The sequence below is a fragment of the Aptenodytes patagonicus genome, chromosome 3, assembly GCF_965638725.1.
Source record: "Aptenodytes patagonicus chromosome 3, bAptPat1.pri.cur, whole genome shotgun sequence".
Taxonomy (NCBI): Eukaryota; Metazoa; Chordata; class Aves; order Sphenisciformes; family Spheniscidae; genus Aptenodytes; species Aptenodytes patagonicus.
Window position 1 is genome coordinate 78762866 of NC_134951.1, and position 21065 is coordinate 78783930.

At 42.3% G+C, this 21065-nt stretch overlaps 1 protein-coding gene across 6 annotated transcripts in view; it reads left to right on the forward strand.

The window, feature by feature from the left end:
- The first annotated feature begins 20171 nt into the window (after positions 1-20171).
- The window catches only part of MAP3K4 (mitogen-activated protein kinase kinase kinase 4), a 77293-nt gene continuing 76399 nt past the window's right edge, over positions 20172-21065 (forward strand). For all 6 annotated transcript variants that reach the window (XM_076333947.1, XM_076333950.1, XM_076333948.1 and 3 more), the window contains exon 1: positions 20172-20413. In XM_076333947.1, coding sequence (XP_076190062.1) covers positions 20349-20413 — 65 coding nt within the window. In that variant the 5' untranslated portion in view covers positions 20172-20348. The remainder of the gene's footprint in view (positions 20414-21065) is intronic.

Sequence of the window (21065 nt, forward strand, 5' to 3'; positions counted from 1 at the left end):
AACAGCATAAAACCTGACATAGCTCGCAGCCAGACAAAATGTTTCAGCTGTCCCTGAGACCAGATTATCCCCCAGACTATTCACACCATTAACTCATCCCTCTATATTCTGCCATTAATGGGTGGGTTTGTTTTCTTGTTCACATAATTTCACAGAACAGAAGAGCTGCGCAGTAAAAGCACTGGAGTGGTGAAGCAGCAGCAAACAGCTGGGATGATAATCTTTTAATCCAGCTCATCATAAGAGTTCACCTGACTTCCCTTTACAAAAGCAGATTGAAATGACTAAGGCAGCAGAAGAGACTGGGTGATGTGACTTGTGGTGGTAGCAGACATGCCTAAAGCTGCAGTCAGCGGCTGCAGTATGTACCCAGCTGTGTGACTAACAGGCTGATAGGCATGAGGCCATCCTCCAATGGCCAGAGGTGTGACTGCTTCCCACACCTCTGCTGTGGGTGCTCGTTCTCTCGCAGGCTCGCGTGAGTTCCCACACCTCCTGCTGCATACCAGTGGCGGATCTGCGGGTGCTCCGCATGTCCTCAAATACAAAACCTGAGGGCTTGGCTCAGGCCACATGTACGGTTTAACCAGGGAGACCTGCTGCCAGAGGTGCTCTCTGGCAGATGGCAGGGTGATGTGTGCCAAAGGGCCAAGAAGGTGAAGTCTCCCCAGCCCCAAAGACAATCCGACAGCTCCCACTGATACTGAGGAACGCCCCACAGCAGCTGTTCTTCTCAGCTGGCCAGCCATAATAACTCTGGTCAGAAGAGCAGATACTGTCAGAGGCGAGCTCCATCACAGGTCACCTCTGAGTCACCTCTGTCCAGCCTTGCTGCTGGCTACAGAGCCCCAGCTATAGACCAGTGTGGGAAGGAGCAGTCTCCTTTCCGTAAATTGTCTTTACTCCATTGTCCCGCTGCTGCTGGTCCCTCAGCTTCTGCCCCAGCATGTCTTGCAAATGCCAGGCCCAGCCACCCAGGGGGTGTCCGCCTGGCTGGGGTGCCCCAGCTGGTTCCCTCCGCCTAGGAGGGCTGCTGCCCATAAACGAGTCAGGCAGTAAATCATTCCCCGGAGAGTGACAAGCAAACATACAGCAAGCCTGGCTTTTATTTGGCTCAAGACAGGGTCTGAGGAAAATAGCTTGGCCTTGCCATGCGATGGGTTTAGATGGAAATGGAAAAAGGTGCAACTTCTCCTAGCCTGACTGCAGAGCTGCAGCTCTCGGAGCCTGCCAGACTGCTCTGACCAGCCAGCGCAGGCGAAGTTTGGTGTACGAGCTGAACCAATAAGCCCATCTGCTTCACTGACGGCCAAGAAAAGCCTTTCATTCGGCCTGTGCTGCTGGTGCCGGTTCTGCCTCAGGACATGCCTCCCCAGGGCTAAGCAGGAAAGAACAGAGGGCAGGGAACTGAGAGGTCTAATACAGACAATGAAAATAAATAGCGCAAACACTTCCCAAATACCAAGAACTGCAGAGAAGGCTTCTAGCTTTCAGCCAGTCACTCAGGGTCATATGGTCTTAGTGCAGGGGGCGGGGGGAAATGCCGGGTCGTACAATTTTTATGAGGGCCTCCTCCTGCCATTCTGGTAGCTATTTAGTTTCACAGGTAGAGGAGTCACTTAGGACACAAGAAGGGCATTACAAGCAAAGGAAATTATTTAACAGAAATAAAATGATCTTGTGCACATACTGCAATGAAGTAAGAAGTTCTGCCTCTCTACATAATGCAAACTTTCTTTAGTTATAATTGCCCATCTATCTAGAAGTCCTTTAGCTTCATGTCCTTTTAACTCCCTTCCTTTTTTTTTGCGGAACAAGCTGGCATTCAGCATCATAGGAAAGAATCCAAGCTCAGAGGCGTCTTTGTAGAGAAAAAACTGTGAACACAGTTTCTCTCAAAGGAGAAATTGAGTGTTCAGGGCACTTGGCTAACTGTCATCCTTGTCCCCACAGATGCACAAATGTAATACTAGCAAGGACCTTTTACATATTTTTTTCCATGCTTACGTTCACTGTGACTTTTCCTGCTGGGCACAGGGTTGGAAGTTGGACTGACAAACAGAAAGTGTGTTGTTACTATAATCACATTTTTTAAATCCTCTGGAAGAGCACGTGGGGTTTGCGTTTCACTCTAAAGCATTTCATTAGGCAACTGAGTAGCATAATAGCAGTTACCATTAATAAAATGTTTTTGTCTTTTTTGTAATATGACAGAGCTACAGAATATGCAAATTTAAAAAAAAGTACAGCCAAGTATTTTGCAATTTTTATATCTATTTTGCAATATTTTTTATATATAAAGTTTTATATATATATCAGCAACAGGCTGAAAGAACTCAACTGAAAAAATTCTTACTATTATTTTTGTAGATAGTCTTGAAAGGGTGGTTCCCCAGGTAGTTGGTGTGAATGTTGACTGAAGAGCAGGATTTCACTCCTACAGAGCTAGAACTCGTAGAAGGACAGAAGACCCCTTTTGTATCTTGTGGGGCTCAGGCCTGTTTGCTTTTCAGTGTCTTGCTGCTGAGACAGCTTGCTGTCCCTGAGGGAAGGTGGAAGGTGGGGAGGAAGCGCAGCTTCTCAGGTGACAGAAAATCTTCGGAGGAACTGATGCAGAAGGACTGCTGTGACAGGTCACATTGCATAGTTATTTGCGTAGTTGACTCTGCATATTTTTTTATCTTACACATAATCGTAATTTCTAACACTAACTGGATAAATTGCTTGGCAATGTGTCCTAACCTCTCACTGATACACTAATGGTGTAAAATGGAGTGATTCCCATATAATCCAGAACAACGGCAGCTGATTCCTGAAGGACACTAGAGAGATAAAAATCAGGGATGCTTCCATGTCCTTCTTGTACATATTTAATGAAAAGTTAAGTTAAGCTCTATTGAATAATGTGAAAGAATCTGCCATGCAGGAGCTATCAAAACATCATTACACAGCTAGCTACATTTGGCAAATACAGTCATCCAAAACACCTTTGGCATAGTTTTAAACCTGTTCATCTTTAGATTCATTACCAGACTTGCATATGCCAGTATTTTATAAACATGTCCCATTAAAGTGTATGTAACATATTCATATAGGTATGTACAGATAAGAAATGTACAGATAGCAACAAATAGCTCAAATAACACAACATATGATTTTGCACCACAGAGACAGGATGATACAAGTTTTAGAAAGGAAGGACATACAGGAATTCTAGGCAGAATAAGTCACTTGAAAATCAAAACGAGACATGGAGAAACTTCCATCATAGTATGTTCAAGGCAGTAGTGCGGGCACAGGCTTGCATACAGGCCCATGTATTGCAATATTGTTCTGTTTGATTTTAGAGAGAAAGAGTCTCCCACAAGAGCCCCCTGTTCTGATTAGAGCAGTATACATTCTCTTTTTATAGTCTTTTCTTTGGTTTCAGGTTAGAGGGTTTGTTTGTACTGATCAATACCATGACAGGCCCACCTGTGGTCTGTCCTGCTCTCCTAGGCTAGCACGTAGGGAGCAGCTGGTGCCCTGAGGAGGTGCAGCTGCGACTGACTGGCACTTGCACAAACCACATTAGGGTGAGAAGAGACTGGTTGCTTCTTTGAGTAGGAGTTGGCCAGGTTCTGATTCTGGACATTAACATACCCATATTCGGGATTTGGACTGGAGGAGTTTTAAGAAGTTTCTATAGTGTTGAGACTGCCAACATATAACAGGAAGGACACATTTTTAACATAGCAGTCTTAATTTCCATCTAAAGCACATATATATGTCAGAAGGCACGTGTGGTGGAGAAGAAAACTTTTCTGTATCACTCCAGATGTCAGCTTTCAAACCCTGTGTTCTGGAATGAGAAAGTCTCCCAGATAGAGGCCCGAACAAATTGGTTTCCAGTACTTCATTTGCTTCCTATTATAGCTTTGGACACAACACAGAGACTAGGAATTGACCAAAACTGTTATTTCTTTAACACTTACAATATAGCAAGTGAAAAAGTCCAGGCAGATTATCCATTGTTGTCTTAAAAAAACATGGAAAGTGATGGTTTCTGTCCCAAAGAACCAACTGTCTAAAAGATAACACGTATGTGAGTGGATAAGATCAACAAATAAATCAGACTGGGGCAGACAAGAGCAGGAAATGCAGGTAATTGGTTAAGGCTTGACTGCATCCAACCAGGAGCACTTGCCACAGTTTTCCAATTATGTAGCTTATGAGATCACCGTTTTTTTCACTTTAAAAGGAAATAAATTTTTTGCCCGGTGCATCTGCCCTTTTGGAAGTTCAATCAATTTGAATACTGTTGCTTTATGCATGGCACTTAAAGGAAGAGTGATAGAAGAGGAGGAGGAGTGCTTCGGAGCAGCTCCCATCAGCCTCTGTCACTGCAGAGGCGCAATAGTAGAGAACTTCAGATTCAAGAGGCAATGTTGCATATTGATCTTTGTGGACATGCCCTGCTAACTGCCAGGGTCTGGGTTTCTTTTTTCAGCAGCTTAGCATGGCTTTTACCAAGCATAAATATAGCTGCACAAATAGTGAGAAGATATTTTTTAACATTTTGGTCACTGCTGAATACAGAATTGCTAACCCAAGCATTCAGAACTCATGATTCAGGTCCCCAGAATGAGAAGGCTGGCCTAAGTATGTAGGTCCTTTTTTATTTGCTGCCTGGTTTGCTTAGTGAAACTTTAGAATATTTCTGGATTGTGTCTTCAAGCACTTTGCTTCAAAACTGAAGATAGAAATTTAATCTGAGTTTATATTTGCCTCTAATTCACATGGCTCCTGGAGCTGGGACTTAAAAATTCTTCCTAATGCTCTGAGACAAGTGGAAATCTTGGGAAACATCGTAAAATAATTTTTTTGCGTCATGGTCTCACCTCTTATTAGCTCTTTGAGAAGAGCCAAAAGACTTCCTTTGCTTTTCTGCCAAAGCGTATGTCATACTGGTAGCTGAAATTTCTTTAATCAAAAACAGGAATTTCACCAGTGAACAGACAGACCAGCAGAGGACTGAGGCACCATTCGTCTCCCACCTTCCCTTGTTCTCAGAGCTGTGATATCAGGGAACCACAGTGCCTCCCTGTACAGGGGTGACATTAGTCAACCCACAGCAGAACAGCAGCAACCTTCTGAGTGAGGCACTTGCCCATGCAGCATAAATGCATCATGAATGTCACACAGCACACAAATATCATGGCACAAATGTCGAATACTCTGAGGAATACTTGCAACAAGCATTAGCTTAAACTTGTTTGATGAATGTTTTGGACAAGTAATTCCAATTTGTGACGCATTTGGGAGGGTTTTTTTTTTGTTTTGCAATTTTAAAAGCTGTTAATAGCCTGCTCATAAGCAGAACAAGGATCTAACTTTGTCCAGTGAAATGAAAATAATATATTGCTTGTCCAGTTGTAACCTTGAGCCCAATATGATTTAGTACATCCTCAGCTCCTACTCTCCAGCAAATTTTAAACTTGGCCAATGTTGCTAGCGACTGAAGCTTCCTGTAAGAATCGTTTATTATCCTCCTTCCCTTGAAAGGATCCATTTTTAAGCAATCAGTGTCATAAGAGCTGGTGACTGTTTCCTTTCTAAGAGCACTTGAAAATATAAATTTGTGGATGAAGCACCCTTTATTCACTATTGTATTTTTCCTGGAAACACCTCAAAACCAAATTCATACACAGTGAGTATATTGGCCTTTTCAGTAGTACAGATGAGCAAGCTTCCCTTCTATAAAATACTTTTAGCATCCTTTTCTATTGCAAGAGTCTCAACTGGTCTTTGCTGAAAATTAATAAACTTGTCCTAGCACCATAACATCTGATTATTGGTTCGGTAGCCATTCACCGAATACCTGTTCTAGCCTCTGCTTGCTCTCGTGCATTCCGTGTTTTGCCTTACAGGGGCATCCTTTTGCCTAAATAAATTAACAAAATGTATTTCTGTAAAAATACTGTAATAATGCCAGGTTATTTTTGTCTGTAGCTCTCAAAAAGATGGCTGTGTGTCTATTTTACCCTCTGCCCTGCTTGAAAGCTTCAGAGTCTGCTTGATACCTATGAGGGAACAAATAGTCTGACAGGGAAGGGCATGGGCAGGGCTTGCATCACCCTGACCCGTTCCTGCTTGTTGAGCCAGCTAGGCAGCCCAAGTCAGAGGTTACACCTTCCCTAAACAGGTGTAACTTGAATACTCTTCCAGCTGTACTAGAGAGCTTGGGGGGAAGAACCAGAGTCCCTGAACAATTTCTTCCGGGTTTTCTTCCTGTGGCTGAGTGCTGACGTCCACGCAAGAGGCAAAGCACCTCCCCGGTCACATTGTTTGTACCCCTACCCTTGCAGGTATCATGCAGCATGTAGCAGGGCTATGAGTCACACCACGATCACCTGAAAGTCAAGTCAGTATGGGCCATGCACTCTGCTACTACCCATGGAGGTAAGGGGATGGAGCACTCGGGCAAGGGAGAGACAAGCAGAAGCTCTGCAGAGCAATTCGCCTTCAGGCTCATGGCAGGTCAGGGCGCTGCAGACCAGGAGCAAGGAGGCCTGCAGCAAAAATGAGCTGGCCTAGGATATGTCTGGCCTTCTGCTGTGACCTCATCCTCCTGCAAAGCCACAGGGATTTCTGGCCAGGTCACTGAGCTGAATTTGCAGCTCTTTGATTTTGCAAATGTTTTCTTTAAGGTTTAGCCCTACCAAATGCAGATTAAATGCACAGCTACATACCCTTGCAAAGATGTTCAGAGACACTGAACATTGCAATTCTCTCTGTGCGCATTTCACACAGAAAAAGCAAAACAGGCCAGCTTGGTTTAAAGACCTTGAACTAGACTGAAAAATGTTAATATTAATTATCTTTCTTACTTGGATGGGGGTTACAGGTTTGGAAAAATTTCTTTCCTTATCTAGCACTTTAAGGAAATATAAACCTTGAATATCAAGGATTGCTGGTGGCACTAAGGAGAACATCCAGGCTTTTGTTTATAGACAAGGAATCTGGGTACTGCTCTGGTAATATATTTGGCAGATAGGGAGCACGCAGCTGGATGAGCATTCAACAGCTGAACTGTGCAGCCTGTTCCTTAGAGAGTTCCTTGCCCTTGGCAAAAAAAAAAGTGCATCTTTCTGGCACTGAAACTGGGTCTTATTTTATTGATAAGAATAAACTTTTTTCCTACTTGTATGCACAATAAATGAGACTTTCACAGTAAGCTAATGATGGGTGTCTTTGATGTATGCCAGTAGCAGCTCTATTATTGATTTAGTTATACTGGTAAAAAATGCACACTTTATTATAGTTTTATGCTGCAATGGGAAGAGATTCAATTATGCTCATAAGCACTGCTGGAGCTGTATTTATAGTTCTGCCAGTTTTTCCCAATACAAATACACCAAGAAAACTTTCTTCAGCTAGGCAGATCATACAGAAATGAAGATCGCTCTGAGTGAGAATGCTTTGGAACAAAGCGTCATGTAATCCAAGCATGTAGAAGCAGAAAAATCAAGCAATATACAGAGGTGGGAAGCATGGTTCATAAACACATCGTAATAAAGGCCATAAATTAAACCTCAATTAGTTCTTTTTAAGGCAGACTTCTTACTTTGAAAAAAAATGAGCTAAATTCAGTGCAGTCAACCACTGCTAAATGAATACTTAAACCAGGTTAGTATAAGGCTCAAGTTACACTAGAAGGGCAGTACCTACAACATCCTCTTGTTTCTGCTATCCATCCTTTCTGTATCTGCTGTATATAACTATGATTACTAACAGAACCTACCATTAAATATCACATCTGGATGTGCCCTGTCGTGGCTGTAATTGTATTTATCTAAGGATATTTCTTAATTTCTCCCCTCCCCCCATTATACAACAGCAATGTTATATTTCTAAATTAAAATTAAAAAAAAAACAAAGGATGAAGTATGTTAACAAGAGGAAGTTAGAAAACCTAGTGGACTTGCTTTGTAACATCATGCTGGCTGATTCTTTATGTAGCTGTTGTGGTTTAACCACGCAGCCGCTCGCTCACTCCCCCCTGGTGGGATGGGGGAGAGGATCAGAAGGGTAAAAGTGAGAAAACTCGTGGGTTGAGATAAAGGCAGTTTAATAGGTAAAGCAAAAGCCGCGCACGCAAGCAAAGCAAAGCAAGGAATTCATTCACTACTTCCCACCGGCAGGCAGGTGTTCAGCCATCTCCAGGAAAGCAGGGCTCCATCACGCCTAGCGGTTACTTGGGAAGACAAACGCCATCACTGTGAACGTCTCCCCCTTCCTTCTTCTTCCCTCAGTTTTACATGCTGAGCATGACGTCATATGGTGTGGGATATCCCTTTGGTCAGTTGGGGTCAGCTGTCCCAGCTGTGTCCCCTCCCAGCTTCTTGTGCACCCCCAGCCTACTCGCTGGTGGGGTGGGGTGAGAAGCAGAAAAGGCCTTGACTCTGTGTCAGCACTGCTCAGCAGTAACGAAAACATCCCTGTGTTATCAACACTGTTTTCAGCACAAATCCAAAACACAGCCCCATACTAGCTACTGTGAAGAAAATTAACTCTGTCCCAGCCAAAACCAGCACAGTGGCTCTGAATACAGACACTGTACATTTAAACAGTATCTTTCAGATTATTTTTATATGCAAATAGCCACATCTTCTTAATCAGCTTCTAGGACTCTGATGACCAATATGAGCACAACTGCTTTATGTTGAATCTTCATATTTATGCATGAATATAAGGCTCTGTGGGTGTCAAGCTAGTAATCAGATTCACTTCTGGTTTGCACTAAAAATTGCAAATAGTATAATACAAAGAAAACTTGTCAGTGCACTTTAGTTACTGAGCTGTGGACCAAAATGCTGATGACCAAATAGGAAAGGCATTCAATGGCATATTTAAAAGGCTGGTTGCTTGTTACTGCTTTCTCAGGCAGAAATCCTTTAAATTCACATAAAGATCATTTGACCTTACAGTTCACAGGAAACTGGACTCTGTGATGATAACACTACCAGCTGTGACTGTGACACCTACAACTTGCAGCTTTCTAGGAGAGTCATGCTCACTGCATTACGTCAGAGAGTAATTTTGATAGCTCTGCCCTTACCCTCTTTAGACAAGTGATGAGGCAGGCAAAACATGCCTTTCTGAAGTCTATGTGAGCTAGTTACTTCAGGGAGAGAGATCCATTCACAGTTAAATCCTCTTATTCAACACTCTGGTTGGCAGGCTGTTGTGGATACGACAAGGAGATTAGGAATAGCTGTAATAAGCGTAGGATGGAATGTAACTCTGACAAATATTGGCAATATAAATAGATTTTACGTACTTGCCACACTAAACATGCTTACAGGCTATTTTCAAATACAGGCAGTGCAATAATTAAAATATATCAGAAAGCTCAGCTGAGGTGCAGTGCCATGAATGGGGAAAAGCACAGAGCCAATTCATCTCTTGGCTGGGCAAACCTCACACGGGGAAAACAACTGTTGAAATCAGAGGAGTCTAAGATTTTCAGAATCTGACTTTGTACAAATGAATAAGGGTGTCATATTCACTTTTTGCGGAGCAGTAAAGCTGACCACATCCAAATAACGACAGGCGTGGTTTATTTGACATGTAAAATGCAATGGTTTATAATTTATAGAATTTGAATATCAGGATTTTGTATCACTTGAAGTACAAAAGCAAAAGACACTGTAATGTTAATTGTTCTTTAAAAGTTTCTTAGAACAATTAACCTACAGTCCAAGTATAAAATAAAAAAAAAAGGTGGTATGGTCAGCCTGGCTGTAAAATTTCATTAGTAAGAAATGGCACAACTTTGGAAAGGAGGATAAAAAGGACTTGCTCACAAAGCTGTCCTTATATCCATATAAACAGTCTTTGTGCACCTTCCTCTGACAGGAAGTTACAATTTAATATGCAGAAGCGGCTACTTAACAGCAGTGTGAATGATGTATTTTAGAATAACTTAATTCTTACCTGCAATTGTTCCTTATTCAAAATCCATAATTTTAAAACCCCACAATTTATGACAAAATGATAAATAATGAACTTTCTGTATTAGAGATTGCTTGTAATTCAAAAGTATTTATGAGATCAATCACAGAATGGTTGAGGTGGAAAGGTTCCTCTGGAGATCACCTCATTCCAACCCCCTGCTTAAAGCCGGGTAAGCAGGAGCAGGTTGCTCAGGGCCACAACCAGTTGGGTTTTGAGTATCTCCAAGGATGGAGACTCCACAACCTCTCTGCGCAACCTATGCTATTGTTTGACCACCCTCATGGTAAAGAAAGTTTTTCTCATGTTTAAACAGAATTTCCTGTGGTTTAGTTCATTCCCATTGCCTCTTGTCCTTTCACTGGACACCACTGGGAAGAGCTTGGCTCCATCTTCTTTACTCCCCCCCATCAAGTATTTATACACATTGGTAAGATCCTTTCTGAGCCTTCTCTTCTCCAGGCTGAACAGTCCCAGCTCTCTCAGCCTCTCCACAGATCTTAGATGCTCCACACCCTTCATTATCTTTGTGGTCCTTCACTGGACTCACTCCAGAACGTCCATGTCTCTTTTGTGCTGGGGAGCCCAGAACTCAGCTGTCATTTGGAGGTGGTTTATGAATGTGTAAATATTACATTTTAATGCAAAAGTTTTAACTGAAGTGTTATTCTTGAAATTTTAAACCCAGATAAGATTATCAGTCCTATCCTTATATTAACCTTAACTGTCCCTTTAGAAATATAGTATGTATTAGAGTCATCCTCCATAGCTTATAAAATAACATATCTTCTCATTCTGTGAGCAGTCATCTATGCCTAACGAAGACCACGAGAGACCACCTCAGACAGATGGGCTATAGCTCAAATGTCCATCTAAAGAGTTAGTCAGAAGATAAATAATTCTGTGATCTCATCTCAGGCAGGTTACAGTTATGCAACATGTGATAAAGTTTCGTGACTGACCCATACCGAATGCTTCCAACAGGTGAACAAGCAAGGTCTAGTCAGCAGTCCTTCCCCAGTACTACTGAAAGAATAATGTGTGCTCGCCCTGTTGAAAACTGGGTGCTGAATCTGCAGATAAGAATTTTCTTCCTAGCTCTGTATGCTGCAATATCCATGCATTGTTAGAAAGCTGGAGTCTTTTAACTAAGTTCAGTATATTTTATGTTAGTGTCTTAATGTCTAGGCTAAGTAGTAGGGCTAATTGACTGGTGTCTCTGCTGGGATTAAGGGTGAAGAAAACTTCTCTCCCAGACTTCAGACTATCTATAGATAAACAGCAGAAATTGGGCTCAAACGCGCCATAGCATTCAGCCTGTAAGAGAGGAGGAACTGGGCAATGACAGATCCTCAGCTTCAACAAGGTCATCCCGTTCTCCATCAACACACTACCTCATTCTATTTTCCCTGGATAGAAACAAGAACTAACAAAATTTTGGCATCTTTCTTTGTGTTTTTGATTATCACCACAGTTGAGAGCAACTGCTGTGGAATTGAATGGCTTCAGAGTGCAATTTAGAGTTAAAATAGCTACTCCTAAAACAAAGCCCATTGTATCCTCACAGTCACAGTGAAATCCACCCAAAGATGATGATAGCAACCATCTTTTAAAAAAAGAGCATTTTCAAAAGCATTTGCAGTGCTAAGAAAAACAGAATAAAGTTACAAGTTATGTTTGGGTTACATAATATTTTAACATCTTAATTGGTTAAAAATCACTGACATCACTGTTTTTTATCTCAGGCAAAACACAGTCATGGTATCAGTGATACCATTGTCATATATTGATGAGACTAACTATATACCCGTAAAGATAATAGGAACTTTATCTTCATCTTTTAAACCAAAACAATATAAACATCCAACGCTTGTTAACAGACACTGCTGTCTCAGATTCTGCTACTGAACTTTCCTTTGGCAGATGCACTAGAAATAATTATTTCCCTGACATTCTGCTCTTCCCTGAGCATTAGTACGGTAGCGACTTCAAAGCACTAACTGCATTGGCCTTAGACTGAGGTGAATTTTCACATGGATTACCTATGTATGCATGGTTATATCGGTAAATGATTTTTTACTCTTCACCTGAAATATTTCAATGCCACTTCACTGGGTTTTCTCGAATTTTGATTTGTAGGAAAAAAGAATAAAAACAATCCATATTTTTTTTTCCTTAGGAATGAAAGAACATGAATGGGATTCCAAATTGTTAAATGCATTTTGTCCAAATTTTGACAAACCCCTTTCTCGGATGGAGTCTGACTCTGGAAAGTATTGGTTCATTGTGAAGATTTTTGGAAAATTATAAGCCTAGGAAAAAAAGCAAAATGATGCACCCTCTCACACTTTCACTAAGGCCATTACTATGGTAATAAAAAATACTTACACTAAAATAAAACCTAACAACACTTTTCAAATCTTCCCAAAATTTCTTTTCCTTTTTCAAAAACGTCATGGTTACATGGGTAAATCTAAATCACGTTAGCCAACATAGTAAAAGTAGATGATATTTCATCTATCTGTAACATATTTTCCCGTCAACAACTAAAAAAGAAGGAACTGTTATGCCATGCATGGGATAATAGGATTACCAGGGATATACAAAACTCCACAGGGCATCCAACGGCAAAGGCAAAACTTTTTCATGTCACCTACAGAGGTAGTTCCGCTGGTTCTGTGCAGCCTCTGCAATTGTGATGGATGCATGTAGCATTATTCAGGCAAATGGGGGAGAGGAAGGAGGATGTTAGAAAAAAGTGTAACTGGGGTAAGATTTGTGCTCATTGCAACTACATACTTCTGTAGAACTCCATAAGAAGATTCTGCAGCCACAGAAAAAGACCCCCAACAATCTGATTTCCTGTCTTTGTACCAAAAACATTTGTTCTGGAATAGTTTTATCCCTTGAATTCCAGGGTAAATGTTAATACTTCATCTCCATAGAGTGCCTGGTTAAATGATTGAGTTTTTTGTTTCAGCTAATATGCAGTCTAATTCAGAAGATGAAACACATATACATGCCAGTGCTGAAATATTAGTTGCAAATTTAATGATGAAAATACAGGAATTCTGAAGTCAGAAGTCACACGATGCCTCAGTAACTTTGGTCATGGTTCAGCCAGTCAGCTTGGTGTTGCTTTCTATTCTGACCCATGTTATTTGAACCTCTATCCATCCTTAGGAGAGGTCAAAATGTAGAGTACTTGAAGGCAGGTTTCAGAAAGACAACGAGCACAAATATGTTTGATGCAGCATCATTTTTTACTCACAAATGCAAGAAGGCCATGCTGAATAAATTCTGAAACTCTTAGAGAGAGCCTGTGTATGTTATGGATCTTACAAATAACACAGTTGAGATCACTGGGATTCTTCATTTTCTTTTATTTAATCCACCCTCCTATGCTTCTGGGATAATAGGAATGGTTAGATCATCCACTTCACTTGCTACTTGGCCTCCTCAGTCCCAGACACGAGCCTCCCTAAACAACTTTAGAGAGTCTCCTGGCTAATGAGATGAGCAGAGAGCTGCTTAAGGTGGCAAGAGAAAAAGTCAGAGGAAAAGGGCTCAGAAACCTGTCTCAGTCAAGCAAACCAACAGGCATAATACATTGCCTTACAATTTATCACCTGGCCAACAACCAGTATGTATTTATAATGCACCTGGAGATCCTGGGGATCTCTGATCTCAGTGGAAGGTACCAAGTAGGGCAGCCAAATGCCATGTGATACCTGCAGATCTGTGGTGCTCTGATTCTTTGCAGAAGGATGTGTGAACTCTGTCATAAAAATGGACAGGGAAAAAAGACTCTTTAAAATCCTATAGAACATACAAGGTTTGCTTGGTTGAAGGTCTCTGGGGAGGGAAGAGACAAGAAGGAAAAATGGGGGAAGGAGCTGTTAAGCTTTGCTGTCCAGCTTTTCATAGCTCTTCCAGAGATTCCAGCACCGTCCTTTGTGGTTCTCCATTATTTTTGTCTAGGAAGGTTTCAGAAGAAGTGCCATTCATAACTAACATCCATGACTCCTTCTGAACTGCCTCATAGAGGTGCTAAATGCATGGAGGCTACCTCTTCTGTAGCTCTTCAGCAGAGAATGTCACACGGATCTCAGCTCCCTAATACAAGGGTCATAAACTGGATTCCTCAGCTGGCTGTAGCTGGAAAGACTGCTGCTGCCAAGAAAGCAGACTAGCTCACATCATTCAACAGTTATTTCAAGTGCTGTGTGCTATGTTTCCTAGCATGGATGTGTCTTAAAATAAGCATCAGTACCTGTGAAGAAAAGGAAATGCAAAACAATTATAGAAATAATGATAGGGGCCAGTAAGACTCAAATGAGAATAAAAACCTCTGAATGCATTGAAATAATGTCAAATGACAGGTGATTATCTCTTCAAAGTGTTTTATACTGTAGGAACTGTGTAAGTATTTAGATGAAAATAGTTATGTTCACAATGAGGTAACAGCTTTTTTTAAGTAATGAAGTGGACAGAAATGAAGGTGTAAGATAAAACCTGAAACACTGCAGAACTGGAGACAACTGGGAGTTGTAGAATGAGTTGCTATCTTGCTATCCTCTGGTTAGGGGGGCATGGAGACAAGCGGAGAATATCTTAGTTCCTATTGCTGTTCACCAGAACTGAGCCGTCAACAGGATTACAGCACGAAACTCACCTTGTGAAGTTGCGGGTGCTAAATTATTCCAAATGATTCAGAGTAGAAGGAGGAAATGGATCCTATAAACATTTATATATATGAGTAACTGTTCTCCCAGGGTTGTCCCATTGATTTCAGCATGCCTATTATATAAGTGAACTGATGTGTATACAAATGTTTGCAGGTATTAACGTTAAATGAAGATTACAATTTTCTCATGGCTGCTTTATGACACCATACAGCTGATGCAACAGCCAGGAACTGCTGGGTAAAAGAATATGCCAGTTACGCTGCTTTTCTGTGACTACTCTCACTTTATAGAAAGAGCTGTTGGAAAGAGGAGAGATGGACAGGAGCTGTAGAAGATATCCCTAGGCAGGGAAGTTTGATATAGATCTCACAGCTGTTTTCCGCTGGGATAACGCAGCTGCTGTAAGGCGGATATAGAAAGAATCTCAGATGCGCAACCAGATATTTTAAAAGATACAGTCTGGAACGTTTTTTTGCTTTCTGGGCTGATGAAAATAAATAGCATCACTTTAAAACTTTTAATACAAGCAAGTGTTCAAACTTGCAAGATGCTTGAAAACACGGAGAGTTGCACGCAACAATGCACTAGATTGCACTGTCAGACACACACAGAAAACAGATGGATATGCTCTGGGTCTACAAACATGGTTTCAGAGGATGGGCCCCAATTCGTCAGTGGAGATTCCTTGAACATGAAATTACTATATTGGACACGAATGCAAACGAGCACTGCAATTACCTTGGTCTTGTTTATCAATGTCCCACGGCTGGTCACTGAGTATGTCTATTATACAGTTGGGGAAAGAATTATAGTGTGATCTAGCAGGAGCCAAGCTAGCTTTAAGGAAGCTTACTCTGTTGTTGATAGTCAGGTTCAAGTAGCACTAAATTCAGTGCAGCTTATTTTCATAGGTCCAAGGTCGGTTCCTGGGGAGACATAAGCTACTGTAGCCAGACTGCCACAACACATGCGCTGACTCAGAAACATTTTCAGTCTCTTTATATCTAAGGACAATAATTTCTGTGTCCAGTGTCTAGGTACCTTTGAATACCAGCCAGCAGTTTTAGCTATGCCAGACACTAAGCCCAAAGACCAGCTTTACACAGTAAAAGCATACTGGTTTAAGCACAACTGAGGTTTACACTTCACTTATGTGGGTCATGCCATTTTAATAACGGCAGAGGCAGTGTTACATAAGGTTGCTTTTTAGGACAGGAAGTACCAAAAAAAAAAAAAAAAAAAAAGTTGAAGTGATAAGACAGTAATCCCAGGAATGCTTCTGACCTCATGCTACTCTTACTAACAAATACTCCTTTAATAGTGATGAGTTAATGATATCAAGCCCTGTGGGATCTGACATGCAGCATGTGAGATGACAGTGTTTATACAGAAATATTCCACCTCCATCAAGCTAGCTGGCTCCTATTATAGCATGGGTGTTAAACCATGCTGCTGAACAAGCTCTGGCAGCTATCATGCGAGCTTCTGAAGTGAATGAATCACAGTGGTAACGGATGATTGAACAGGGGTATATACAGCGTGACTCCTTAATTTCTTTTAGAGGTTCACACTTCAAATCAATTGCAGCAAAGCTCAAGTTATACGACGCTGAGAACTGAGTTCGGTTTCTTTAAAAAAAAAACCCCAACCTGATCTTCTGTGAAAGCAACAAAACTGTAGATGGAAGAATCTGCATATTTCCAGGTAGAAATACATCTTGGTATTTTATTTTGACTCTGGAGTAGCTAGCTGCAATATCTACATAAGAAAGAAATGGTGTCAATTGTCTTCTAGATATTAAATGCAGGTATTATTCATGTTTTACTCTTCATCGCATTGCAGAAGAGCATTTCTAATCTGTGACCAAGAAAAAATGAAAATTCTATCTTTAGTGCATTTACCTAGATCTAGACTAACTATACCTAACAGGCTGCTTTCCAGTGTCTACTGCTGAAAGTGCGACTATGTCTAATTAACTTTGCTTTTACTTTTACACAGCTTTCAGTGGAATTAAAATAAATAATTTATTGGAAGGAAAAACTGAATCTACAAAGCTGTTTTTGTCGAGAATTTCATTTTTGCATGTAGTTCACAGTGAAGAACCATCTGATTACTTCGTTTCATTAACTGGTTAAAAAAAACAACAAGTTGTGCCTTATTCTGCATAACATTCATAAAGTGAAATAAAAGTTTGGCCTTGTGACAGGTACTGGGAGAAACATTTTGAAAGATATTCTTATATTTAATTACCTACATGAACCCAATCTTTCTCTTCATTAGTATTTTTTGTACATAGAAAAGAGCTGTAGAACTCACAAATGACAAAAGCACAGCTGCATGTACAATCCTGTCCGATACTTGTGATGAAATGAGGAGAAAGGAGTAACAGAATCTATGCCCCAGGAATAGATAGAAATTTAAAGGGTAGTTGCAGTAGAAATTAATAAAAAGCTATTGGAAAGACCTATTTTTGCTACTAGGATGCTATTGCCATCTCTTAATTTTTTATTGCAAGTTCTAGGACTGCTGGTGTAATAAAAGGCATGCTGCTGGAATAAAAAGCAATTCCTAAGCGTCGCAGTAGCTGCTAAAAATATAAACCCACATGGTTGCCGAGAAAAAGAAGAAAATTAATCCTAAAACTTCAGAAAACAGAAGTTAAACCGGAAAAAGTTTGTCTATTTTGACAGTTGCCCCTTTTTTTTTTTAAACCTAGAATTTTGGGGTCATAAAAATCCAATAAAATCCATTAATATAACTAATATTTTAACTTAATTTTCTGACAGATTAAGATATCATTTATTGTGGTGTCTGTTTTAATTTTGTGCTGCCTTCTGTTCCAGTAGTGGAACCAGAATGAACAATTTCATTTATCAATTTCCATGCACCCGTGCACTGTTGATATGTTTAGACTCACAAACTGGCAGTCAGGGAGTCTTTAAAATAAAAAGAAATTCCTTAAAAGGAGACAAAAATAATTAAAAGAATTTTGTGCATATCCATTTTTGTAAGACCTCTGCAACTTGTTTAAATTTTGTCTTTGCTAAATATTATCTCTATATAGGCCCTGACAGTCTTATGTCATCTGCTGTTTCCTGTACTATCAGCTCCATATATTCCTGCATCTCTTTTCCTTTCCTTCCAAGTTCTCTCTAGGCCATTCATAAACCTCTCCTCTTACAATTTTCTCCTTGATGCCAGGAGCTATGTTGTTCACTATGGCCTACTGCAGACAAAGAAGTGCCATTGTATCAAACTTACAGCCTCGCTTTGCTTGGCCAGTTATCTGTAGTTTTAGCATATTCTCTATGGTATACCACAAGAATGTGATGCAACCCAATATGCTGGGTTGCCCTAAAGGGAAAGGGGAAGAGGCATGCAGGGAAGTTCATCCTGGCCCTCGTTTGAGAGGCTGCAGTGAACCCCAATTTGCTTCAGTAAATCATCTTAACATTTACAGAAAGTAGTGGCAGCGGGCAGTCCCCATTTCCACCTTTGCCAAGGGCCCCTGGGATGTCTGCGCATCCACACCATCATGCCATCACATCTGTGGCACAAGGCAATATCAGATTTTTTTTTTCCTAGTTAATGAAAACTCTGTGCTTCCAACATACCACTACACTGATTGTTTTGATTGAAGAAGCAAAGAAGCTGAAAAATTTTGCTGTGATTGCTAAAGACTTTTCTGCCTTGCAAATAGCTGGAGATGGTGTCAGACGACAATCCATAACATAGCTGAAAAGAAGGCTAAAAGCCATTGCTATGCAATTATTTCATCAATGACATTGAGCCTTTGTTATTTGCAATCATACTAAAAAAAGTGTGAAATAAGCAGCTTTGCTTCAGATTTAGAGAACTTATGTTTTTATGGAGATGACAAGTAATTTATTAGGTTAGCACTTCAGAATTTCTAATGTTGACTTGCTTCATCTATAGTTTCTAGGTCTTGTTCACAATGACAGATTAGTAGGAATGTATTGTGTGTATCTGCCTTTAGAACCGCTTTTTGGTTTTGTGCTCAAGTATTTGACCAAAAATCATTAACATACTAAATACTGCTTTTTTCCATTATATGAGGTAATCTTAAGCAATAATTCTGCACATAAATGCCGAGTGTCTTGATGTTTAAATGCCATGACCATCAGGGTCATGATGATCCAGGTATTCTTCTTGACCTATAGAAAACAGGGAACTGGCTTCCTGCATAATGTTATTCATCTGGTCCCACATTTTAATGCACTTATTAAGACGATAAATGTATAGCAGAAGTATCTTCTGCATTTCAGCTTTAAAAGAAAAAAATCTCTTATTTCAAAGGGCATGTTAAAATAAATTTGTAGAAACTTTTCTTAAACTTGGACAGATACATGGACAACTTTATATCATGAACAGTGACTTTACAACTAAACTTTAGTATCAGGCTAGAAATCTGTGTAAATTTCTTGTAGAGTTAACTTAATGAAGGAACTGCGCATAAAGCAGAATCCAGCATTGATTCCAGTCCAAGCTCAAATTTCACTCTTCAGAAATAACATATACTGTTTGTATACACATTACTGATGCCAGGGTTTGCTGCTCTGCTTCCAGCCCTTTAAAACAAAAGATGAGGCTCTCTCTCACCAATTGTAACAATGAAATAACTCATGGCACTTTTCTGCCTTTGAAGGGCGTTAACATTGATATTCCAGCCAAGCTATAGTTCAGGAAATTACATTTTTCCTCCCTGTATTTCCAAATGGATAACGTGGCTCCAGTTCTCTGTTCAAGGCCGATAACCAGTGCTGCTGGAGGCTTTAGAAAGGCCAGGTTTATAAAATGAAACAAGTTGCTCCGTAAGCAGCAGAATAAATGATGCCTGCTTATTTTTTTTTGTCTGCAAAGCTGTGAGCACCCCTGCTCATTCTTCCATGTACCCCCTCAAGGGGACCTTGAGGGCCTTTCATGCCTTTGAACTATTTGGAGAAGGCTGTGGTAGCTCCAGCCTCAGCACGCGTTGGCTGGCCATCACGCAAGTAGTCTGCAGGGAACTGGTACCTGCTGAGGTAAACCATCTTCCTCTCAGTAATTCGATTTTTCTTCTATCCCTGGCTGCTAAGGTTGTGGGAACTTGCCGTTTTGGAGACCCCTGGCACCCGTAGTGAATGGCAGTCGATAACAGCTAACAGCTCTGTCACGGGCGGGGAGGGAGCCAGGCGCCAGCTGGCGGGGCGGCAGCTCCCGCCGCGCCTCCACCACCGCCTGGCGCCGGAATAGACGCGGCCCCTCCCGGGTGCCGGCCGCTCCCGGAGAACCGCGGGGAAACAACTCCCGCATCCCGAGAGGGAAACGCCGCAGTTTCACAGCGCGCCTCGTCCCCGTCGCCTGCGTGAGGGGCGGCCGAGCCCACGCCTCGAGCCGCTCCCCGCCCGGCCGCGGCGGAGCGAGCGCCTCTGGCTCGGCCGGTCCCTCCTCGCGCGCCGTAGCGATGCTCCCGGCTTCTCTGCCCTCGGAGGCTGTTTTCAAGATGGCGGCCGCGCGGGCGGCTCTGCGCGGCCGGGTTCCTGCAGCTGGGTAGAGACCCCCCCCTCCCTCTCCCCTCCTCCTCCTCGCTGCACCCCCGGTGCCGCAGCGGGTCAGGCCGGGCCGCGCACTGCGATCCGCCGCCATGCCGGCCTCGGTGCACGCATGAGAGACGTCGCCGCGCTGGTCTCTGCCGCCGCCGCCATGGAGGAGCCGTCGCCGCCGGGGAGGTCAGTACCCCGCGCTGCCAAATAGGGAGCTGCGTGCAGAGAGCGGCGCAGACCGCCTGCTGCCAGATTGTGGTGCGGGGCCGGGGCCGCCACCCCGGGCCGGGGGGTGTGAGTGCCAGCCGCCCCTTCTGCACTGCTCTGCGCGGGCGCAGCCGACTCGCCCGCCGCCGCCGGGGCACGGCGTCAAGAGTGCTGCGTTGCTGGGGGTGCGTTTTTAACCTTCCCCCCCCCGCCCCCCCCCCCGGTCCCTTCGCGATGCAAAAGCTCCGGCTGCTGCTGCTGCTTCAGCGCTTCTGTAAAGCGCCCACCGAGTGAGAAAGTGCCTCGATAAGAAATCTCTGGTGGCTGCGGTGGGTAAGGCAGTGTTTTGTGGGCACTTTGCAATTAAAAGCATAATCGTTTCCTTCCCCCCTGGTTGAGCAGCAGGAGCAAACGGGTGTTTCTGGGGCACTGGTAAGGCCAGCTCTCGGGGAAAACTACTACGGTTGTTAGGGCCGGAGCCGGTGGTTAAGAAGCGTGCAGAGAGGAGGGGGAGTAGCTGTTGGAGCCCCCCGCGAGGCTGACAAAGCGTGACCTATGCTCGTTGACTTGTGAACTGCAGTGATAAAAACGCTGCTTTCTAGAAGGGTATCTCATGTTTATAGCAGCCGTG